This window comes from Callospermophilus lateralis, chromosome 4 (genome assembly GCF_048772815.1).
Source record: "Callospermophilus lateralis isolate mCalLat2 chromosome 4, mCalLat2.hap1, whole genome shotgun sequence".
Classification (NCBI taxonomy): Eukaryota; Metazoa; Chordata; class Mammalia; order Rodentia; family Sciuridae; genus Callospermophilus; species Callospermophilus lateralis.
Window position 1 is genome coordinate 161,931,806 of NC_135308.1, and position 16,482 is coordinate 161,948,287.

The window sequence follows — 16,482 nt, forward strand, 5'->3', positions numbered from 1 at the left end:
AACACCACCACTGTGTGGATAAACCAGACGTGCTTGTGGGTCAGATGAGGGCTATGGCTGCCAGCCTGAAACCTCTGCCATGATACGGTGACAACAGCCAGCACTGGAACAGAGGTTTACATCTGTGTGCCGAGCTTTCTACTCTCTAATCTCTAATCTTCAGATTTAATCACCTCCCACTCCTCTGCGGCTGGCACCGCTGACCTGTTTCATAGCTGGGGTACAAAGGCTAGGAAGGTCGAGGAGCGGGACACACAGGCTGTGATGTATGAGTGGTGATGCCAGAGTGTGACCCTGAATCTTCCAACTCCAGGCCAAGCTGACCGTGGGCAGTGTCTGTTTTGGCTCCCATGTCCTGACGCTGTACCAGGTATCTAATTCTCACAGCATTTCATGGATGAGGGGGCTGAGGCTCTAAAAGGTCACCTGACTAGCATAAGGTCACATGCTCAGTCTGGAATGGAGCCAGATGAAATGGAGGTCTGACTTCCCTGAGCTGGAGTTTCTTTTTTAAAAAAATTAATTAATTAACTAATTTGATTCTAATTTGTTATATATGACAGCAGAATGCATTATAATTCTTACTACACATATAGAGCACAATTTTTTCATATCTCTGGTTGTATATAAAGTATATTCACAGAATTTGTGTCTTCATACATGTACTTAGGGTAATGATATCCATCTCATTCCACCATCTTTTTTACCCCCATGCCCCTTCCCTTCCCCTCTCTCCCCTTTGCCCTATCTAGAGTTCGTCTAATTCTCCCATGCTCCCCCTCCCAATCCCACTATGAGTCAGCCTCTTTATATCAGAGAAAACCTTCGACATTTGTTTTTTTTGGGGATTGGCTAACTTCACTTAGCATTATATTCTCCAACTCCATCCATTTAGCTGCAAATGCTAGGATTTTATTCTCTTTTATTGCTGAGTAATATTCCATTGTGTATATATATTACATTTTCTTTATTCATTAATCTACCGAGAGGCATCTAGGTTGGTTCCACAGTTTAGTTATTGTGAATTGCACTGCTATAAACATTGATGTGGCTGTGTCCCTGTAGTATGCTGTTTTTTAAGTCCTTTGGGTTTACACTAAGTCAAATGATGGTTCCATTCCCAGCTTTCCAAGGACTCTCCATACTGCTTTCCATATTGATTGTACCAATTTTCAGTCCCATCAGCAATGTATGAGTGTGCCTTTCTCCCCACATCCTCACCAACACTTATTGTTATTTGTATTCTTAACAGCTGCCATTCTGATTGGAGTGAGATGAAATCATAGAGTAGTTTTAATTTGCATTAGAGAAAAAATTTCTCTAATTGCTAAAGATGTTGAACATTTTTCATATATTTGTTGACTGATTGTATATCATCCTCTGAGAGGTGTCTGTTCAGTTCCTTGGCCCATTTATTGACTGGGTTATTTGGGTTTTTTTGTTTGTTTGTTTGTTTTTTGGTGTTTAGCTTTTTGAGTCCTTTATATATCCTAGAGCTTATATCTCTGGTTTAATTCCTAGCTGGAGTTTCTTTTTGAGAAGAAAAACAAAAAGAAGTCTATGGGAAGAGTCTTCCCTCAGTTAAAGGTAGGGCTGCCACAGGGAGCTGCTTGTCTTGGTTGCCACATGTGTACATCTGAGCCGTATGAAGCTGCACTCTGCACTCAAAGGTGATGGTGTAGTGTGGGGCAGCAGGAAGGTGGGAGTCTTACCCAGTTCTTATAAATTAATCAGTGTAAAAAAAAATCTGCTGGGAAAATAATGCTGTTGAAATAAAGATCCACCAGACTCCACAGTGGGTCTGTAGGGTTGGGCCCGGAGAGCCGGGGTACTCCTGACATGGAGAACAGCAGAGCATTTATGGGCAGGTGGTGTTGCACAGATCGTAGTGCTGGGGCCAGCAGGGGAGCCCCGTGGGTCAGACACAATCCAGAGAGTGCAGACAGGGCCCTGGCCCCTGTGAGGTCCACAGAGTGTCAAATCAGCTCACATCAACACGTGTCATTTGAAAGACTGTGACATTTTGGGTCTGGTGTCAGGCACTCTGCTCTCTGCTCTACATCTGTGCTCACACTGAAACTTCACAAGAACCCAACACGATAGGGCTTATGCATTCCTTTTTACAGATATGGACAGGCACAAGGCAGGCGAAGATCACACTACTCAAACTGGAAAGCCAGGATTTAGTCCCAAACTGGCAGTTCCCAAGGTCTGTTCTCTTGGCCACTGAGTGATACTGCCTGCTTCTAATGGGCTGTCCCACAGGGTCTGTAAGCTCTGCCTGAATTGACTAACTGGTTACTGACAGGATACGCAAACAACTGGGACAGTGGAGCACTTATATTTTGGGAGGATTAAATGACAATACTTAACTGGTGTGTGCCATAATGCAGTTGCCTGGCTCTGTGGTCCCACCGTCCAGCACTCCTCCCATATACTCTGAGCCCAGCCTCGATGAACTGCCTGCAGCCCTCAATGCAGGCTAGGTCCTCCACCTAGCCAACTTCTCCTCAGTCTCAGGAGATCCCACTTTGAACTAGCTCCTCTTTGAAGCCCCCCACCCCTTAACCCCGCTCCCTTCCCCACTCCCACTTCATCCAGGAGAAACTTTCATAGGAACTTGCTGTCCAGGCCTCTGTTTTGGCACTGATTTGGGTATAATTACATGTTCACAGATCTGTATCCCATAACATCATCTGAGACCCAACATGAATTAAACAAAAACAGGCAGGAAACTCAGGCTAACTTGCCACTAAGAGGCAGAGTCCCCAAGTGCTCAGGGTGTCACATTGTCCATACTATGTGCCCCCAAACTAGGTGGCAGGATGGAAGGTTTGCTCAGAGTTTTTAGAAAGTGCTGCACCAAAGGCCATCAAAAATCCAAGTGACTTTTTGGTTCCTTAGTTCCACTCAAGCGAAGGATTCTACACATGGGAAGACAGGAAAGAGAATCACCTTTGGATTCTGATGGTGAGAACTAACAAAAGAAGCAAACAGAAAGGTAGCCAAGTCCTCCAGAAAACAATAATGCCTATCAAAACAGCACCTAGTAAGTGCTAGTCACTTCATTCACACTGTCATTTCATCCTTGCACACAGCCTAATGGTGTGGGTGGCACTGAGATCCTACTTTAGAATGGGAAGAGGAGGCTCAGAGACCATGACGACAGTACCAGCCACAAGCTCGAGGGCACTTGGGCCAGTCTGCTGCTGAGATGTCTTGACATTACTGCTGTGAACAGTAACCAAGACCTCCAACAAGTAAATAACTCATCCCTGGTCATGCTCCTGCCAAATCCAGACTGTTAATCTGGTCTCTAGCTGCTATGCTTCTAGTCATTCAGCAGCCATGGCAGGAGCAGGCTTGGGGACAGGCAGGCATGCTCCCAACAGCCATGCATGTTCTACCATGAGAGGCTGTTTCTCTTGTTACAGATGGTGAACACCTATTATGGGCTGAATGCTGTCCCCTCAAAACACGTTGAAGTCCTAAACCCCAGTACTGTGAATGTAACTTCTTCTGAAATGCAGTCTTGCAGATGATCAGGTTAACATGATATAGTTATAGTGGGCCCTAATCCAACACCACTGGTTTCCTTAGAAACATGAGAAATTTGGACATAGAGCTAAGATATGTGAAGACAGGGAGAAGACAGGGAGAAGCCAACAAATACCTCAAGCTAGGAGAAAGGCCTAGAACAGATCCTCACTTGTAGTCCTCAGACAGAACCAACCCTGCCAATTGTTTGTAGACTCCTAACCTCCAGAAGTGTAAAAGAATAAGTCTCTCTTGTTTATGGCACCCAGTTTTGTTACGGTGGCCCCACAAAACTCAGCTAGGTTGTTGGCAACTTAGTCCATGGAGCAACTAGGAGATGGTGGCAACAGGGGCCTCAGGAAAATACCCTAGGTGCATATGACGTTAGAAGGAGAAGCAAGTGACAAAAACATGAGGATCATCCAACCATCACAGCGGGTAGTGCAACCTGGACACAAGAGAAGACGGATGGAATACCCTACACATTCATATACAAGGGGAAGACCATGTGAAGATAAGATGCTTTCCAAGTTCTTTCCCTAATCTTCTATATTTTTCCAATTTTATTCAGCAAAAGTAGACTATGCTTATACATTTTATACAACTAGCTTGAAAATATATTTGAGCCATAGGAATATACAAAATTGTGGACTGAACCGTGTCCTTTTGAAATTCTTATGTTGAAGGAATTAAACCTCTAATACCTCCAAATGTGACTATCTTTGGTGACAGGATCTTTAAAGGGGTAAGTAAATTAAAACTAGAATTGTTGGGGTGGGATTGTGGCTCAGCGCTAGAGCGCTCACCTAGCACGGGCGGGACACGGGTTTGGTCCTCAGCACCACATAAAAAAAAAATAAAGGCATTGTGTTGTGTCCATCTACACCAAAAATAAATAAATAAATAAATAATGTTAAAAAAAATAGAATTGTTAGTGAGGGTCCTACTCTAATATGATGCAGTGTCCTCATAAGATGCAGTGTCCTCATAAGAAAAGATCAGGACAAAGAGAAACACCCAACACATGCATATACAAGGGGAAGACCATGTGAAGATACAGCAAGAAGATGGCCATCTTCAAATCTAGGAGAGGAGCCCTTCCAAGAAACCAAATCTGCTAATTCCTTGACCTTGAACTTCCAGCCCCCAGAACTGTGAGGAAAATAAATTTCTATTTTTTTAAGCCATTCAGTCTGCAGTATTTCATGGCAGCCTGAGCAAACCAACACAAGAACCAAAGGAGGGCAAGCTTTCCCACAGCCCCCAGCTCTGTAAGCTGGAGCCAACAAGTAGGCAGGACATGCCCAGAGAGCATGGCATGGCTGCATTACTCACCTAGGCAGTTATGTCCATCATGTGCCAGCATGAAGCCATCAAAGCAGGTACACCTGTAGTTTCCTGGAATGTTGATGCACTCGTGGACACAGCCCCCATTGTAGTAGTCATTCTCACACTCATCAATGTCTGTAAAATGAAGGATGTAAGAGGTGTCAGAGGAAGAGCTGGGGGTTCCCTCACCCCACTGCTGAAGCCACTGGATCTGAGTGATTAGGCAAGGACTCAATAGGTATTCACTGAAGGACTTCCTGGGGAATGGGAAACATAAGGACTATACAAATGATGATCCTGGCTCTGCAACAAGGCTGGCCAGGAGTTTCAGAGTAGGGCCATGCACCAGGCACGTGTGCGGTGCCTTCCGATTCCTAGCACAGTGAAGCACGCAAGATTTGCACCTGGTTCTGGCTCCCTTGAAAGGCTCTCAATGAATAGGAGGCTGAATGCATGGGGATTGTGTTTACAATCTCTGAAACTGGCTCTCTTGAGACAGGGGAGACCACAGTAAATCAGCTTTGCCCATCACCCAAAAGTGCAATCTGTGGATTGAAACAAAAGTCCACTAACTCCCCATAATGGTGAGACAATGTAAGAAGGTTCAGCGAGAAATGACTTGAGTTAGGGAGAGCCTTGATCCAATCAGTGAGCTAGTCACCTATTGGGGTAAACTGAAGGCGGGCATGGGTGGGGTATGGATTTACATTTGGCATGCAAAGCTCCAGCTCGCTCTCTTTCTGGTCACCATGAGATGCTTCCCTCTGCCACACTCTTCTGCCTGGATGCTCTATGTCACCTGTAGCCCCAGGGAGTCCAGCCATCTAGAGGCTGAGACCTCTAAAACCGTGGGAGCCCCCCAACAATCTGTCCCTTCTCTGATTGTGCTGGTTGGGTCTGTGGTCATAGCGGTGAAAATGCTGACTAAAACACTCCCCCAGGGTTTCCTTCCATCTCAGCCTTGGTGTCTGCATTTCCACAGTCTGGCTTCCTTGTTGTAACAAAGGCTTCTGTCTCCTAAACAATGGTCAATGGCCTTTGTAAAGGTCACCCTTTTTGCTGTCATAAGTCTTTTTCAATGTTTCCCCTCAGGGGCCCAAGGCCATCAGCCCTGAGACCCAGAGAGAAGGCCAGGACACCTCAGGGGCACCTGGTTGACCTTCCACAGCCGCTTCCACACCCAAGTCCGCGGCCAAACCCCACATCGTTCTCCCAGCGACGTGGACGCCACCGTCCCTGGTCCAAGTTCACCAGGGCACACCACGCTATGGGTTGCCGGTAGCGTGCAGCGGGTTTCAACCACGCGGCCCTGCTCTGGAGCCTGGGTGGCTGGGGGCGGAAGTGCCGCAGCCAGCCGGAACCGGAAACGCCGGAACCGGAAACGCCGGCACCCAGTAGGACCGGAAGTGAATCTCAGAGGCAGCTGAGCAGAAGGCCGCAGTCCACAGGACCGGGGTTTTCAAGGCCGTGGGTTCGGCCCCACGCCTGCGGGGACGAGAGGGGCCCGAAGGCCAACCTGGATACTTCCTCCACCGCCTGGGGAGCTGCCCAGAGGCCCCGGACACCATGCCGCCGGCTGGTGCAGAGAACAGCACCCGTGGGGGACCCACCAGGCCAGCTGACCAGTTCCCAGTAGGAGCGCAGTCTGCAAACTAGAGGCAGCCTCAGGAGCTCTGCAAGAGACCGCAGAGCCGAGGCGAGACTTGACTCAAGGACACTCACCCTGGTGTCCACTCAGCCAGCCCACCAAGCGGAGCAGGTCTCCAAAGGTCCCCAAGATAGGAGGCTTCACCTCCCTGCTCTCAGGGGCCATCAAATCAGCCTAGGAAGCAGACTCGATTCCGAACTCATTTGAACTGATTTTAATCTCTATGTGTAGTAGGTTTAGTGACATTAAAGGAGGATGTGAGACTTTAGGTTTGTTGAAAGGGTGCGTAAGTTCGTAAAATAGAGGGATACTGATTGCTTCCCAGTCTCCAAGCCCCAGCCTGTCTCCAGAGACCCAGACACACCAATCTAAGCACCACCCTCGCTAGATCTGCATACACTCTAAAGGCATTACAGCCCAACTTAATGCAACGAGCGCATGCCCCAGGGGTCCCCATCACAGTGAATATTGTTTTCCTTCCACATTATCTTCATATCAGCTACCAGATGTGATTTTTCCATACCCTTAACATGGTGACGGGTTGCCCAGTGGTCACTTCTTTCCATTACCTGCCACCATGAGTATCATCTCTCATTGCTCAAGATTCAGTAGCTCCAGAACTGTTCCCTCTCTCAATCAGGTGACTCAGGGGAAGGTGGCCAGGTCCAGCTCTAGAGGCTGGCCTTTAGGCCCCTCCCATCCTCTGCAGAGACTGGCTCCATGCCGGGTAAAACCCACGGCCTCCAAGTCTGATCAATCTAATCCAAACAGAAAGGGCCACTAGCAATTGTTGTTGGTCCCATGGAATATATGTGACATGGGTTGGATCAAACAGACTAAGGGAAAGGACTTTTATTTCATACTTAGGTAAAAGAATTCTCCCTGTCCACTCCCTGTCTTTCTCTCTAGCTCTCACTCTCTCTGTACCTCAGAAGGAAGAAAGCCAGGGCCTATTCTGGAAATATCCACCAGCCTTTCTAATTCTCACAGCAACCCTCTGGAATAGGTATTTTAATTGTATATTATAGTTATGCAAACTAAAGTACAGAGAGGTCAGGCAGTTGCTCAAGGTCACATAGTAAGTGGTGGGGTAAGGATTGGAACAAAGGCCTTTCATTCTACAAAGCCTACGTACTTTCTCATAAGTTAGAATGTCCATCACATACCAGTCATTGGCAAAATGCTTTATACATTTTATTTCACCCTTCACATATTTATGCCATATACTGAGAAAATATTATCCAGTCATCCAAACACCCATGTACCCATCTATACTTCCTCTTGTTCCTCGTCCTTCCGTCAATCTGTCCATCCATCCATACACATATACCTGCCTGTTGCATATACATCTACTCAAACAACCAGTCAGCAATATAGCCACCCACCCACCCACTATCCATCCACTTACCCCATAACCTATCCATACAAATACTCATCCAACCATTCTTCCATTTATCTATTTATGCTAAAATATGTCATCTAAATTTCACCACCTCTCCATTCATCCAGTTATCTATGCACCCATACATTTATCCAGGCACACATCTGCTCATATATCCACATATTCAGTCATACATGCATCCATCCAAATATTCAGCCAGATGCCCATCCTATTAAATCTAAAAATCCACCCACCCCCACATCCAATAATGCATCCAAATGCCTAACCACCCACTCATTGATCCAAACACCCACGCTTCTATCAAACATACCACACACACACATCCTAACACCTATCCACTCATCCATATACCTAATATTCCAACCTTCACCCTTCAATCTACCCAAATTTCTATTCGCTCCTCACCCACCCACTCTTTCAGACATCAACAATCCAAAAAGCTTAAGATATACATGCGATAAGATCTTCAAAACCAATAAGATGTTAGGACAAAGAAAAACAAATGACAGTTGATGAGTAAGATAAGCTGGTAATACTGTGGAGAAATATGTCTGGTAATTCCAGCACAATTACAAAAGGCAACCTACCAACATGGCTGAGCCAAAGCAAAGAAAGAAACACAGTCTATAATCACACCCATAAAATGAAAGTAAGCCAGCTGTTTTAATAGTGATGAGGTCTGAGAATCCCCAGACCTCCTAATAGGAGTGTTTCTTCCCCTGATTAGGAATAATGATGAACCTCAATTTCCCTGGCATAGGTAGAGTTTATGCCTATTGTCTGGGTGTCATTTCTAACTGTACTCTTTTCATTATTGGGATGATAAATGATTTGACCACCATGGCCATAAAGCATATGATCATTGAACAGTCAGTGAAACAACTTCTAGACTTTTCTTTGACTCCGTAGGGTAGGCCACAGTAGACACCAATGGGCTGGAGTACAGGGAGGTTCACTGCTCATGTCTCTTCCCTTCATCTGCACCGAGAATTCCCCCAGACCTGAGCATCTCTTAGCCTCATCAGTTCCTCTCCTGTCCCCAGGACTCACATGCTCCCACAAGCTTCTGGGACAGCCAGCTTGACCCCCCTGCAGCACCCAGAATGGAGGACATTTGCTCACAAATCAAATCTTCCCAGATTTCCCATTTGTGTCTTGAAGTTTTGTTTTTTAAAAGCATCCAAGCCTCTTCCTTTAATATATAAGAGAAACCAACTAAGGAAAATCTCTGTCAACACAAATGGACTTATGTAAAAACCACATCCAGGAGCTATCACCTACTGGAAGAAGCCCCACAGGCCTTCAAGACACTCATCAGGCTCAGACATCTGTTGAAGAACCATTAGGATCAGAAAAAGAACAGGCACACAGAAGGTAAAGGAAGTCAGGGACAGGCAGAGATCGGGATGCTCATTCTTATGTTTTTTTTTTTTTGGCAGGGGGGTGGTACTGGAGATTGAACTCAGGGGCACTCAACCACTGAGCCACACCCCCAGCCCTGTTTTGTATTTTATTTAGAGACAGGGTCTCACTGAGTTGTTTAGCAACTTGCTTTTGCTGAGGCTGGCTTTGAACTAGTGATCCTCCTGCCTCAGACTCTCAAGCTGCTGGGATTACAGTTGTGTTGTCACTGGGCCCGGCCAAGGATGCTCATTCTTAAAGGACTGCTGCGAATTGCATTGTGTTGCCCAGAGATATGTTGAAGCCAACCTGTAGCACCTGAGAATGTGACCTGATTTGGAAATAGGGTCTTTGCAGATGTAATCAAGGGTGGGCCTTAATCTAATGCCTGGACACAGACACCCAGAGGAGACCTTGTCACTAGGCCCCCAGCAGTGGCTGCTTTCAAATGCATGCTCTCTTTCTGCTGTTGGAACCACTTCCTCAAGGTGCATATGATGAAGGCTTTTAAAAAGTATTCTATGCTCCAAAAAATCATTAAGATAAATGATAGGGAAAGATATCATGTGTATTGTTATTTTATTTTCAATGTCTGCACCTACCCACGATTGAAGGTGGTCCGGGTGGGGACTTGATGCCCACAGAGAAGGTGGGCAGGACAAAAGGTCTGACCAGCTTTCAGAAGTCCACCCTGAAGATGAGAAGCCCACCAACTTCTTTCAGTCACCCCTGCTCCTTCCCCAGCTATTTTTTTTTTTTTTTTAGTGAACACTCTATTCCCAATAGAAGGCAGCTCCCAACATCCGAAAGAGCAGAGAAAACCAGCACAGGGAACCACTTATTATGGGATTTTTAAAAAGGTCATACAGTTCCACTTTTCCTATATTAAAATGGCAACATGCACACATACAATCCCACAGCTGGGTGACTTGCCAGCATCACTGGAGTGGAACCCAAATAGGACTTTTTTTTTCATTTAATTCAAAATTGATTCTCACTGCCTTATAAAATATATATTTATTCCATGTTGTCCAGATTCTAAAAGATTGTTCTGCAGTGACTCAGAATACCTCCCCTTTTTATTTCAATACTATTTTCGGGTCTTGAAAATCAGGACTGGAAACCTCAAAATGTGGACTTTTAAAGCACCACATCCTCCATTCTCAGAGATCATTACTGAAAATGTTTTCTCGTTTCCCCTCAAGTTGGCCTTTTTCTTAGACACTCCTCCAAGGCAGTGAGCCCGAATGTTCTAACAAAGGCCCCTCTCGCCTGGCACCAGCACGGCCTCCCTTTGTCTGCTTTGGGGAGACCACGCACTCCTCAGATCATACGCCGTCTGGACGGGATGCGCGGCTTAGGAAGTTGAGTCTTCACTGATGGATAAATCTTAATCCGGTTTGTTGGCTAATTACACTCTAGGAAGGGGGCTTCTCAGTGGCCTAGCAGGAAGGATTAAGTCCCACTCTCCAGTGGTGCAAGGTTAAGCTCTGGGTCTGTAATGACTGAGTAAGGAGACCTGCTTTCTGAGGGCCCCTCGCATCCATCGATCAGGTTTCCCTTCTGCTGAGACAATGCCAGAAGTGGACCCAGCAGTTAATTACAGCAAAAGTCAAAGGTCATGCAAAACCAACACACATCTATAGACTTTCCCATTTCTAACTGCACACAATGAGCATGGCTCAAGCCAGAAAGCAGGAAGGTTCCCCTCACCCCACTTCATGAACCAAGATAACCATGGTGTCTAGCCACTTGGCAGCTTCCAGTCTGCCACGTGGCTTTGGGCCACCACACTTCTGCTCAAGCTGTTCCTTCTGCCTGGAGCCCCTACCCCTGTCCCATCACCTACCCACCAGTGCCCTGAGCTCCAGTGTCACTGCCTCTCTGAAGCTCTTGCCCATCTTCTGGTAGACATGACCCCTCTGCCCACTCTGGGCATCACACTCCCACCAACAGACATCATCATACTCTCATTTGCTTGTGTTTGTGTCCTTTGATGTTGCAAGCCCATGGGTTCAAGAATCATGTCCTGTTCAGCTTAAGCCTCAAAACATGGCAGAAGGTATTCAGCAAAAGTGTACTGGGCATTGAGTGAATAAACAGCAGATGACTGGAGCCTCTGGTGACTGAGTCCTATAACGTGAGGCAAGATGTAGGCCCTGTGTGTACAACCATCCTGGAAGCTGGGTGCTCATATCTTCACTTTGCAGCAGAGAAAACTGAGACTCAGAGATGTTGCCTGCCCATCCCAAGACCACACGAGGAACAAGGAATTGATTAGGCTGCCTGAACTCAAAGTTAATGCTGCCTCAGTCCAAAGGATCAAGTGTTTTATGATTCCATTAACAAGAAGGCACCAGAAAAAGCTGATCTATGGAGACCAAAAGCATATTAGTAGTTTCCTCGGGCCACAGGGGCTAGAGGCCTGGAGGAGAGGCTCAGGGTGATGGTTAAGGAGTATGGGCTTCCTTTGGCTAGTGATAAGAAGACTATAAAACTAACTGTGGTGACAAGCACTCTGAATTTGCTAAAAGGTCCTGACTTGTAGACTTTAAATGGGTGAACTGTATGGTATGTGGATTATATCTCAATGAAGTTGCTTAAATTTTTTTAAAAACAAATTAATGCTGTCATTGCTCTTATCCCCTGGGCTGGCTAGGTCATCAGGGATCTGCCTGAATGCCGGGAGACCACAGGATGCTTACTTTGAAATGACCTCAATGTTACCTGCTCGGCCCAGGTTCATGGTGGGGTGCATGGCTCCCAAAGACCAGGGAGGGTTCCCCATAAAACCAACAGGATAAGAACCTACTAATTACTTCCTTTCTCTCTCAACAACATCCTAACCCTGCACTGGGGGCTGTTCCTGAGTCCTGGCATCAAGACATGGACATAATGGGTGTGGACACAGTCTGGTCCAGGGAAACTGACTTGCTGGTTGTCTGAGATGGAGTGAAAGGAATCCCAGGGCTCTGCCAGTCTCAAACTGAGGCCCCAAGCTGCTCCCTCCTACCCAGAACAGGCCTGGCATTCTCCCATCCCCTTTGGGAAAGGCAGGGAAGATGCCCCAGACCCGAACCACAGGCCGTCAGGGGTGCTCTGAAGTTAGCAGCTGTGAATTAGGAATATGCAGTTGCAAGGAAATCCAGTCACTACTTGGAATTGGTGACCTGGGTCCTAGAGATCCTCTGATTCACCTTCCTGGGCTTTAAAAAGGGGTAACTGAGGCCTGGGAGAGAGGAACTGGGGACTAAGCTCATCAGCAAGTCAGGGCCTACAACAGCTTGAACTCAGGACTCAGGCTCAGGCTTCCTCCCTCTCTCCACCTTCAGACTGCAGGCCTAACTGGTGCAGTTTGATTTCTTTCCCTTTCTTTCCAACAGTAATAAAAATAAAAGTAGTGGCAATTTCACACCAGGATCATCTTAATGGTGACTGGCTTCACTCTTACCGTGACCCAAGTAAAAAGGTCTCAACTCTCCTCATCTCCTAGAAAAAGAAACCGAGGGCTGGGGCTATAGCTCAGTGTAGAGCACCTGTCTAGCACGTGTAAAGCCCTGGGTTCAATCCTCAGCACCATATAAAAATAAATAAAGGTATTATGTTCATCTACAACTAAAAAAAAAAAGAAAGAAAGAAAAGAAAAGAACCTTCAGACCCTTGCCCAGCATTTTCCAGCAAGTGAGAGGCGAAGCCAAACTTCAGATGCAAGCAGGCTGCTTCCAGTTTCCACCTTCCCATCAGGGATGGGCTCCATGATCCTTATCAGGGGTCAAGTAACTTGCCTGCTTTCTTCTGTGCCAACGCTTTCCCCAGGTCCCTTGCCCTCAGCCTGGACCCTGGCCACAAGGAACTACCAGCTCAGGTGGAGGGAAGGAATGACCCAGACTAACACAGCCTCAGGAGGACTCTGGCTGCCCACAGACTGGCCGTGGGGAGGGTCAGGTGGCTAACCTCAGCTGAAGTGCATGTGCATGTGCACACTCCTCCTGCCACCCCCAAAGACTGAGCCAGTATTAGGCCCCACCAAGGTGAAAAGCACCCGAGTCAGGAGCTTCTCACAATGGGTGCTCGAGGGGCCGGGATTGCCTGCCTTCCTCTAAACTTGGCAGTCAACATGCTAAGGCCTGCCTCAGGCCACACAGGCAGGGAAGCCAGGTCTCCACGGCCACTCTCAGCTTTCTACCCCTTGGCACAAGGGCAAAACAGACAGAGGCCTGGGAGTTCTGGAGAGAGGGGTGCATCCTGGGGATCCTGGAGGGCTGGGCAAGATCAACCCCAGCAGCTGTTGACTCAGACCAGAGTCCCATGTGGCAGTTGACATCATACCCTTCCTCCTCTCAGAGGCAGCAGCCTTGGCCCATCTGGAGGACCCCTTCAGAGCACCCTCCGAGACCCTCTGACCTTGCCTGCTCACACAAGGCCCCAGGTCCTCTTTGTCTCAAGGCCTTTGGAGAAGGCCAACATCCATTTCAGTAGCATTCAAAGGCCAATAAGCCCACAGTTTATTTTTTTAGAAATAATGGTTTTTTTCTGGTTAGCATTCCTCTGATGGAAAAACAAATACAGCCACTGTAATAAGAAGCGGCCAAGAGGAGGTGAGAGGGCCCTGCGGAAGGGGGCAGAGAGGGGCTGCTGCCTGGGGAGCTGGGAGATACTAAGGGGTGGGAGGCAGAGGCGGAGGCCCCTCACCCTCCTCAAGCCTCTACTCAGGCCAAATGCACATTCTGTAAGGCAGGTGCTGCTGGACACCAGGCTCAAGATAATGATCACTCTGGGGACTCACTGAGTCATCGAGGCTTCTGAATCCTTCTTGCTACAAATGGAGCTGGAGGGAACGACAGAGACCTGCCTCTGCTCTCTTTCCTCACCTGGCACCTCCTCTAAGGAGCCCTCCCCAAGTTCCTCCCTTCCTCTCTCCTCTGCCCCCACTGAGTCTTCTTTCCATCACTTTCCAAATCCTGCTGTCACTTTGTCTTTCCCCCTAACCAGTGAGGTCAAGGGCAGGAAACAGGCCTCAGCTCCAGCACCAAGCTTGGCCCAGAGTAGAAGCTCAGCAAACATTCTTGATGTTTCCCTGAATCCAGTCCAGGGCATACATTTTACAGATGGGCAAACCAAGGCAGAGAGGTGTACTTGCCTCCAACACTTAAATGCCAATATGCATGAGCTGAATTTCCCATTTATTCTTCTAAAAATGGACATGGGCTGTGAGGACGTTCCAAGTGGCCTAACCTCTGCTGTGGAGCTGGGACCAGTTGCAGGCAGCACTGCCTAATTGCTAGCTGACAGCAACCTGGAACTTTAAGTCACATCCAACTTCTTCCTGCCTGCTGGTCTGCAGGATTTGAGTTTTCATCTCAGGCAGAGCTCATGTGAGCTTGTGCGATTGCATGCTTTAAGACTTGAAGGAGAATCCCCCCCCCATCCCTGCCCAAAGCCTGCTTCCCCAGGCCTTTCCTGGCTGCCCCAAAAGCGGAATTTTGTCTGGAGTTTCAATAAAGTGTGCAGCAATAATGATGAAAATGATTTAATAAGGTCACAGACATTATTCCCTAGGAAGGCCAATTGGTTTGAAGTTTTTTTTTTCTGATGTTAAACTAAATGGATCACTGGGTATGTTATTAGGAGCGTTTTGTCAAAACGCTTTAATAACATGCTCTGTAATCTACCTAACTGCTGTGATTGACAAGCAGGCCCCAGGGATATAAAATTCAGGAAGTGACTATTTACATTCATTACATACATGCTAATTTTGTGATCTCTGATGGCCATAAGGTTGTCATTTTTTCCTTTTCACACACAAAAAGAGGAAAATAGTAATACATTTAAAATGCTGTGGCCAAAACAAAAACGTATCTCCCCCAAGAGTTTTAATTACAGCATTTTGGGAAAGGCCTGCGTTGGAACTTGAAAATGGAATAAACCACTTGAATAAGTGGTCTAAAAAATTAAGTACACATAGAGGGGGTGATGTGTGCTGTTGGTTCAGACTAAACAGTGATTAGCAAAAAGGGCTTAGTGATTTAAACAAGCCATTTGAGGGCGGTTTGCTCCTCATTTGAGGCCTGGTCCTGATTATAAACGAGAGCTTTTAATTAAGATTAGTAAGACCCAATTCAAGCTATAATTTGGTCCTTTTCCTCAGCAAATGTCTATGAAAACAAGGCAATTAAGGTTAAATGAGTTGAAGCATTTAAGGGGATGAAGTGCCCCCTCCTCACCCCAGCCTGCCCCTCCGGCAGAATGAGCACAAACAGGCCTGGCTAATTCAGACCAGAAGGCCAGCACAAGGCTGGCCCTGGAAGCTTCCAAAGTGCCCCTACCCAAGGCGTCCAGTGAGCTGGGGTTGCACAGGCTTGACAAAAGGAAGGGGACAGATAGACAGAATGTGCAAAGGCCCTGAGGAGAGTTTGAGCAACTAAGAAAGAAGAGCACTGGGCAAGCTGGGGAAGGGAAGGACTAGCAAACCAGAGTCTAAGTGGCCGTGCTGAGCCTGAGGCTGAGCCAGGGCATCCCCACCCTGCTGCAACCAGCACTGAGATTCCAAACGCTCACATTCACAACTGATGTCAAACAAGGTGGCAGCAGCAAGGGAGGGGACATGTGAAAAGGCAAGCGTTTCTGTAGTGTCCTCTTGTCACTCCCTCGTTAGGACCCCCCATCTCACTGCTTTCAGACCTGGGGACCCTGCCTGCTGCTAAGAACCCAAGGCTGAGTGGGACTAGAATCTAGGCCCTGCTGCCTTAGCTGGCCCACCTGACTGGAGACTGGCCAGTGTCCCAAGTGAACTCTGCCACCTGTCTGGACACACCAGCCATCCTTAGCCTAGTCCTCTCCCCTGTTGGGCCTCAGTTTCCTTATCTGTGAAGTCTTCTGCTGCAGTCTGGCTGGGCACAAATCACGAGCCACTCAAGCAGGAACAAACTTTATTTCCGAACTCCCGCGAATGCCACCCACGCGACTTTCTCCGGGACACACCACACACCAACCTCCACCAGAACTTCACCAACCAACACAAACTCTCCAGGAATCCCCGGGAGAGCTCAACCGCGAACTCAATGGGAACTCCGCGAGAACTCAAAAGTCATCATCTTAATGGCTCCCTGGCGTCACCTCTCAACCACTGCTTCTGGCAAAAATGCCATGCGTCATCCCGACTCGG

General features: G+C 47.4%; 1 protein-coding gene across 1 annotated transcript in view; it reads right to left on the reverse strand.

Moving 5' to 3' along the window:
• The window catches only part of LOC143397283 (signal peptide, CUB and EGF-like domain-containing protein 1), a 97,014-nt gene that overhangs the window by 71,521 nt on the left and 9,011 nt on the right, over positions 1-16,482 (reverse strand). The window contains exon 3 of the mRNA XM_077109277.1: positions 4,873-5,001. Within this exon, the coding sequence (XP_076965392.1) occupies positions 4,873-5,001 (129 nt within the window). The remainder of the gene's footprint in view (positions 1-4,872; positions 5,002-16,482) is intronic.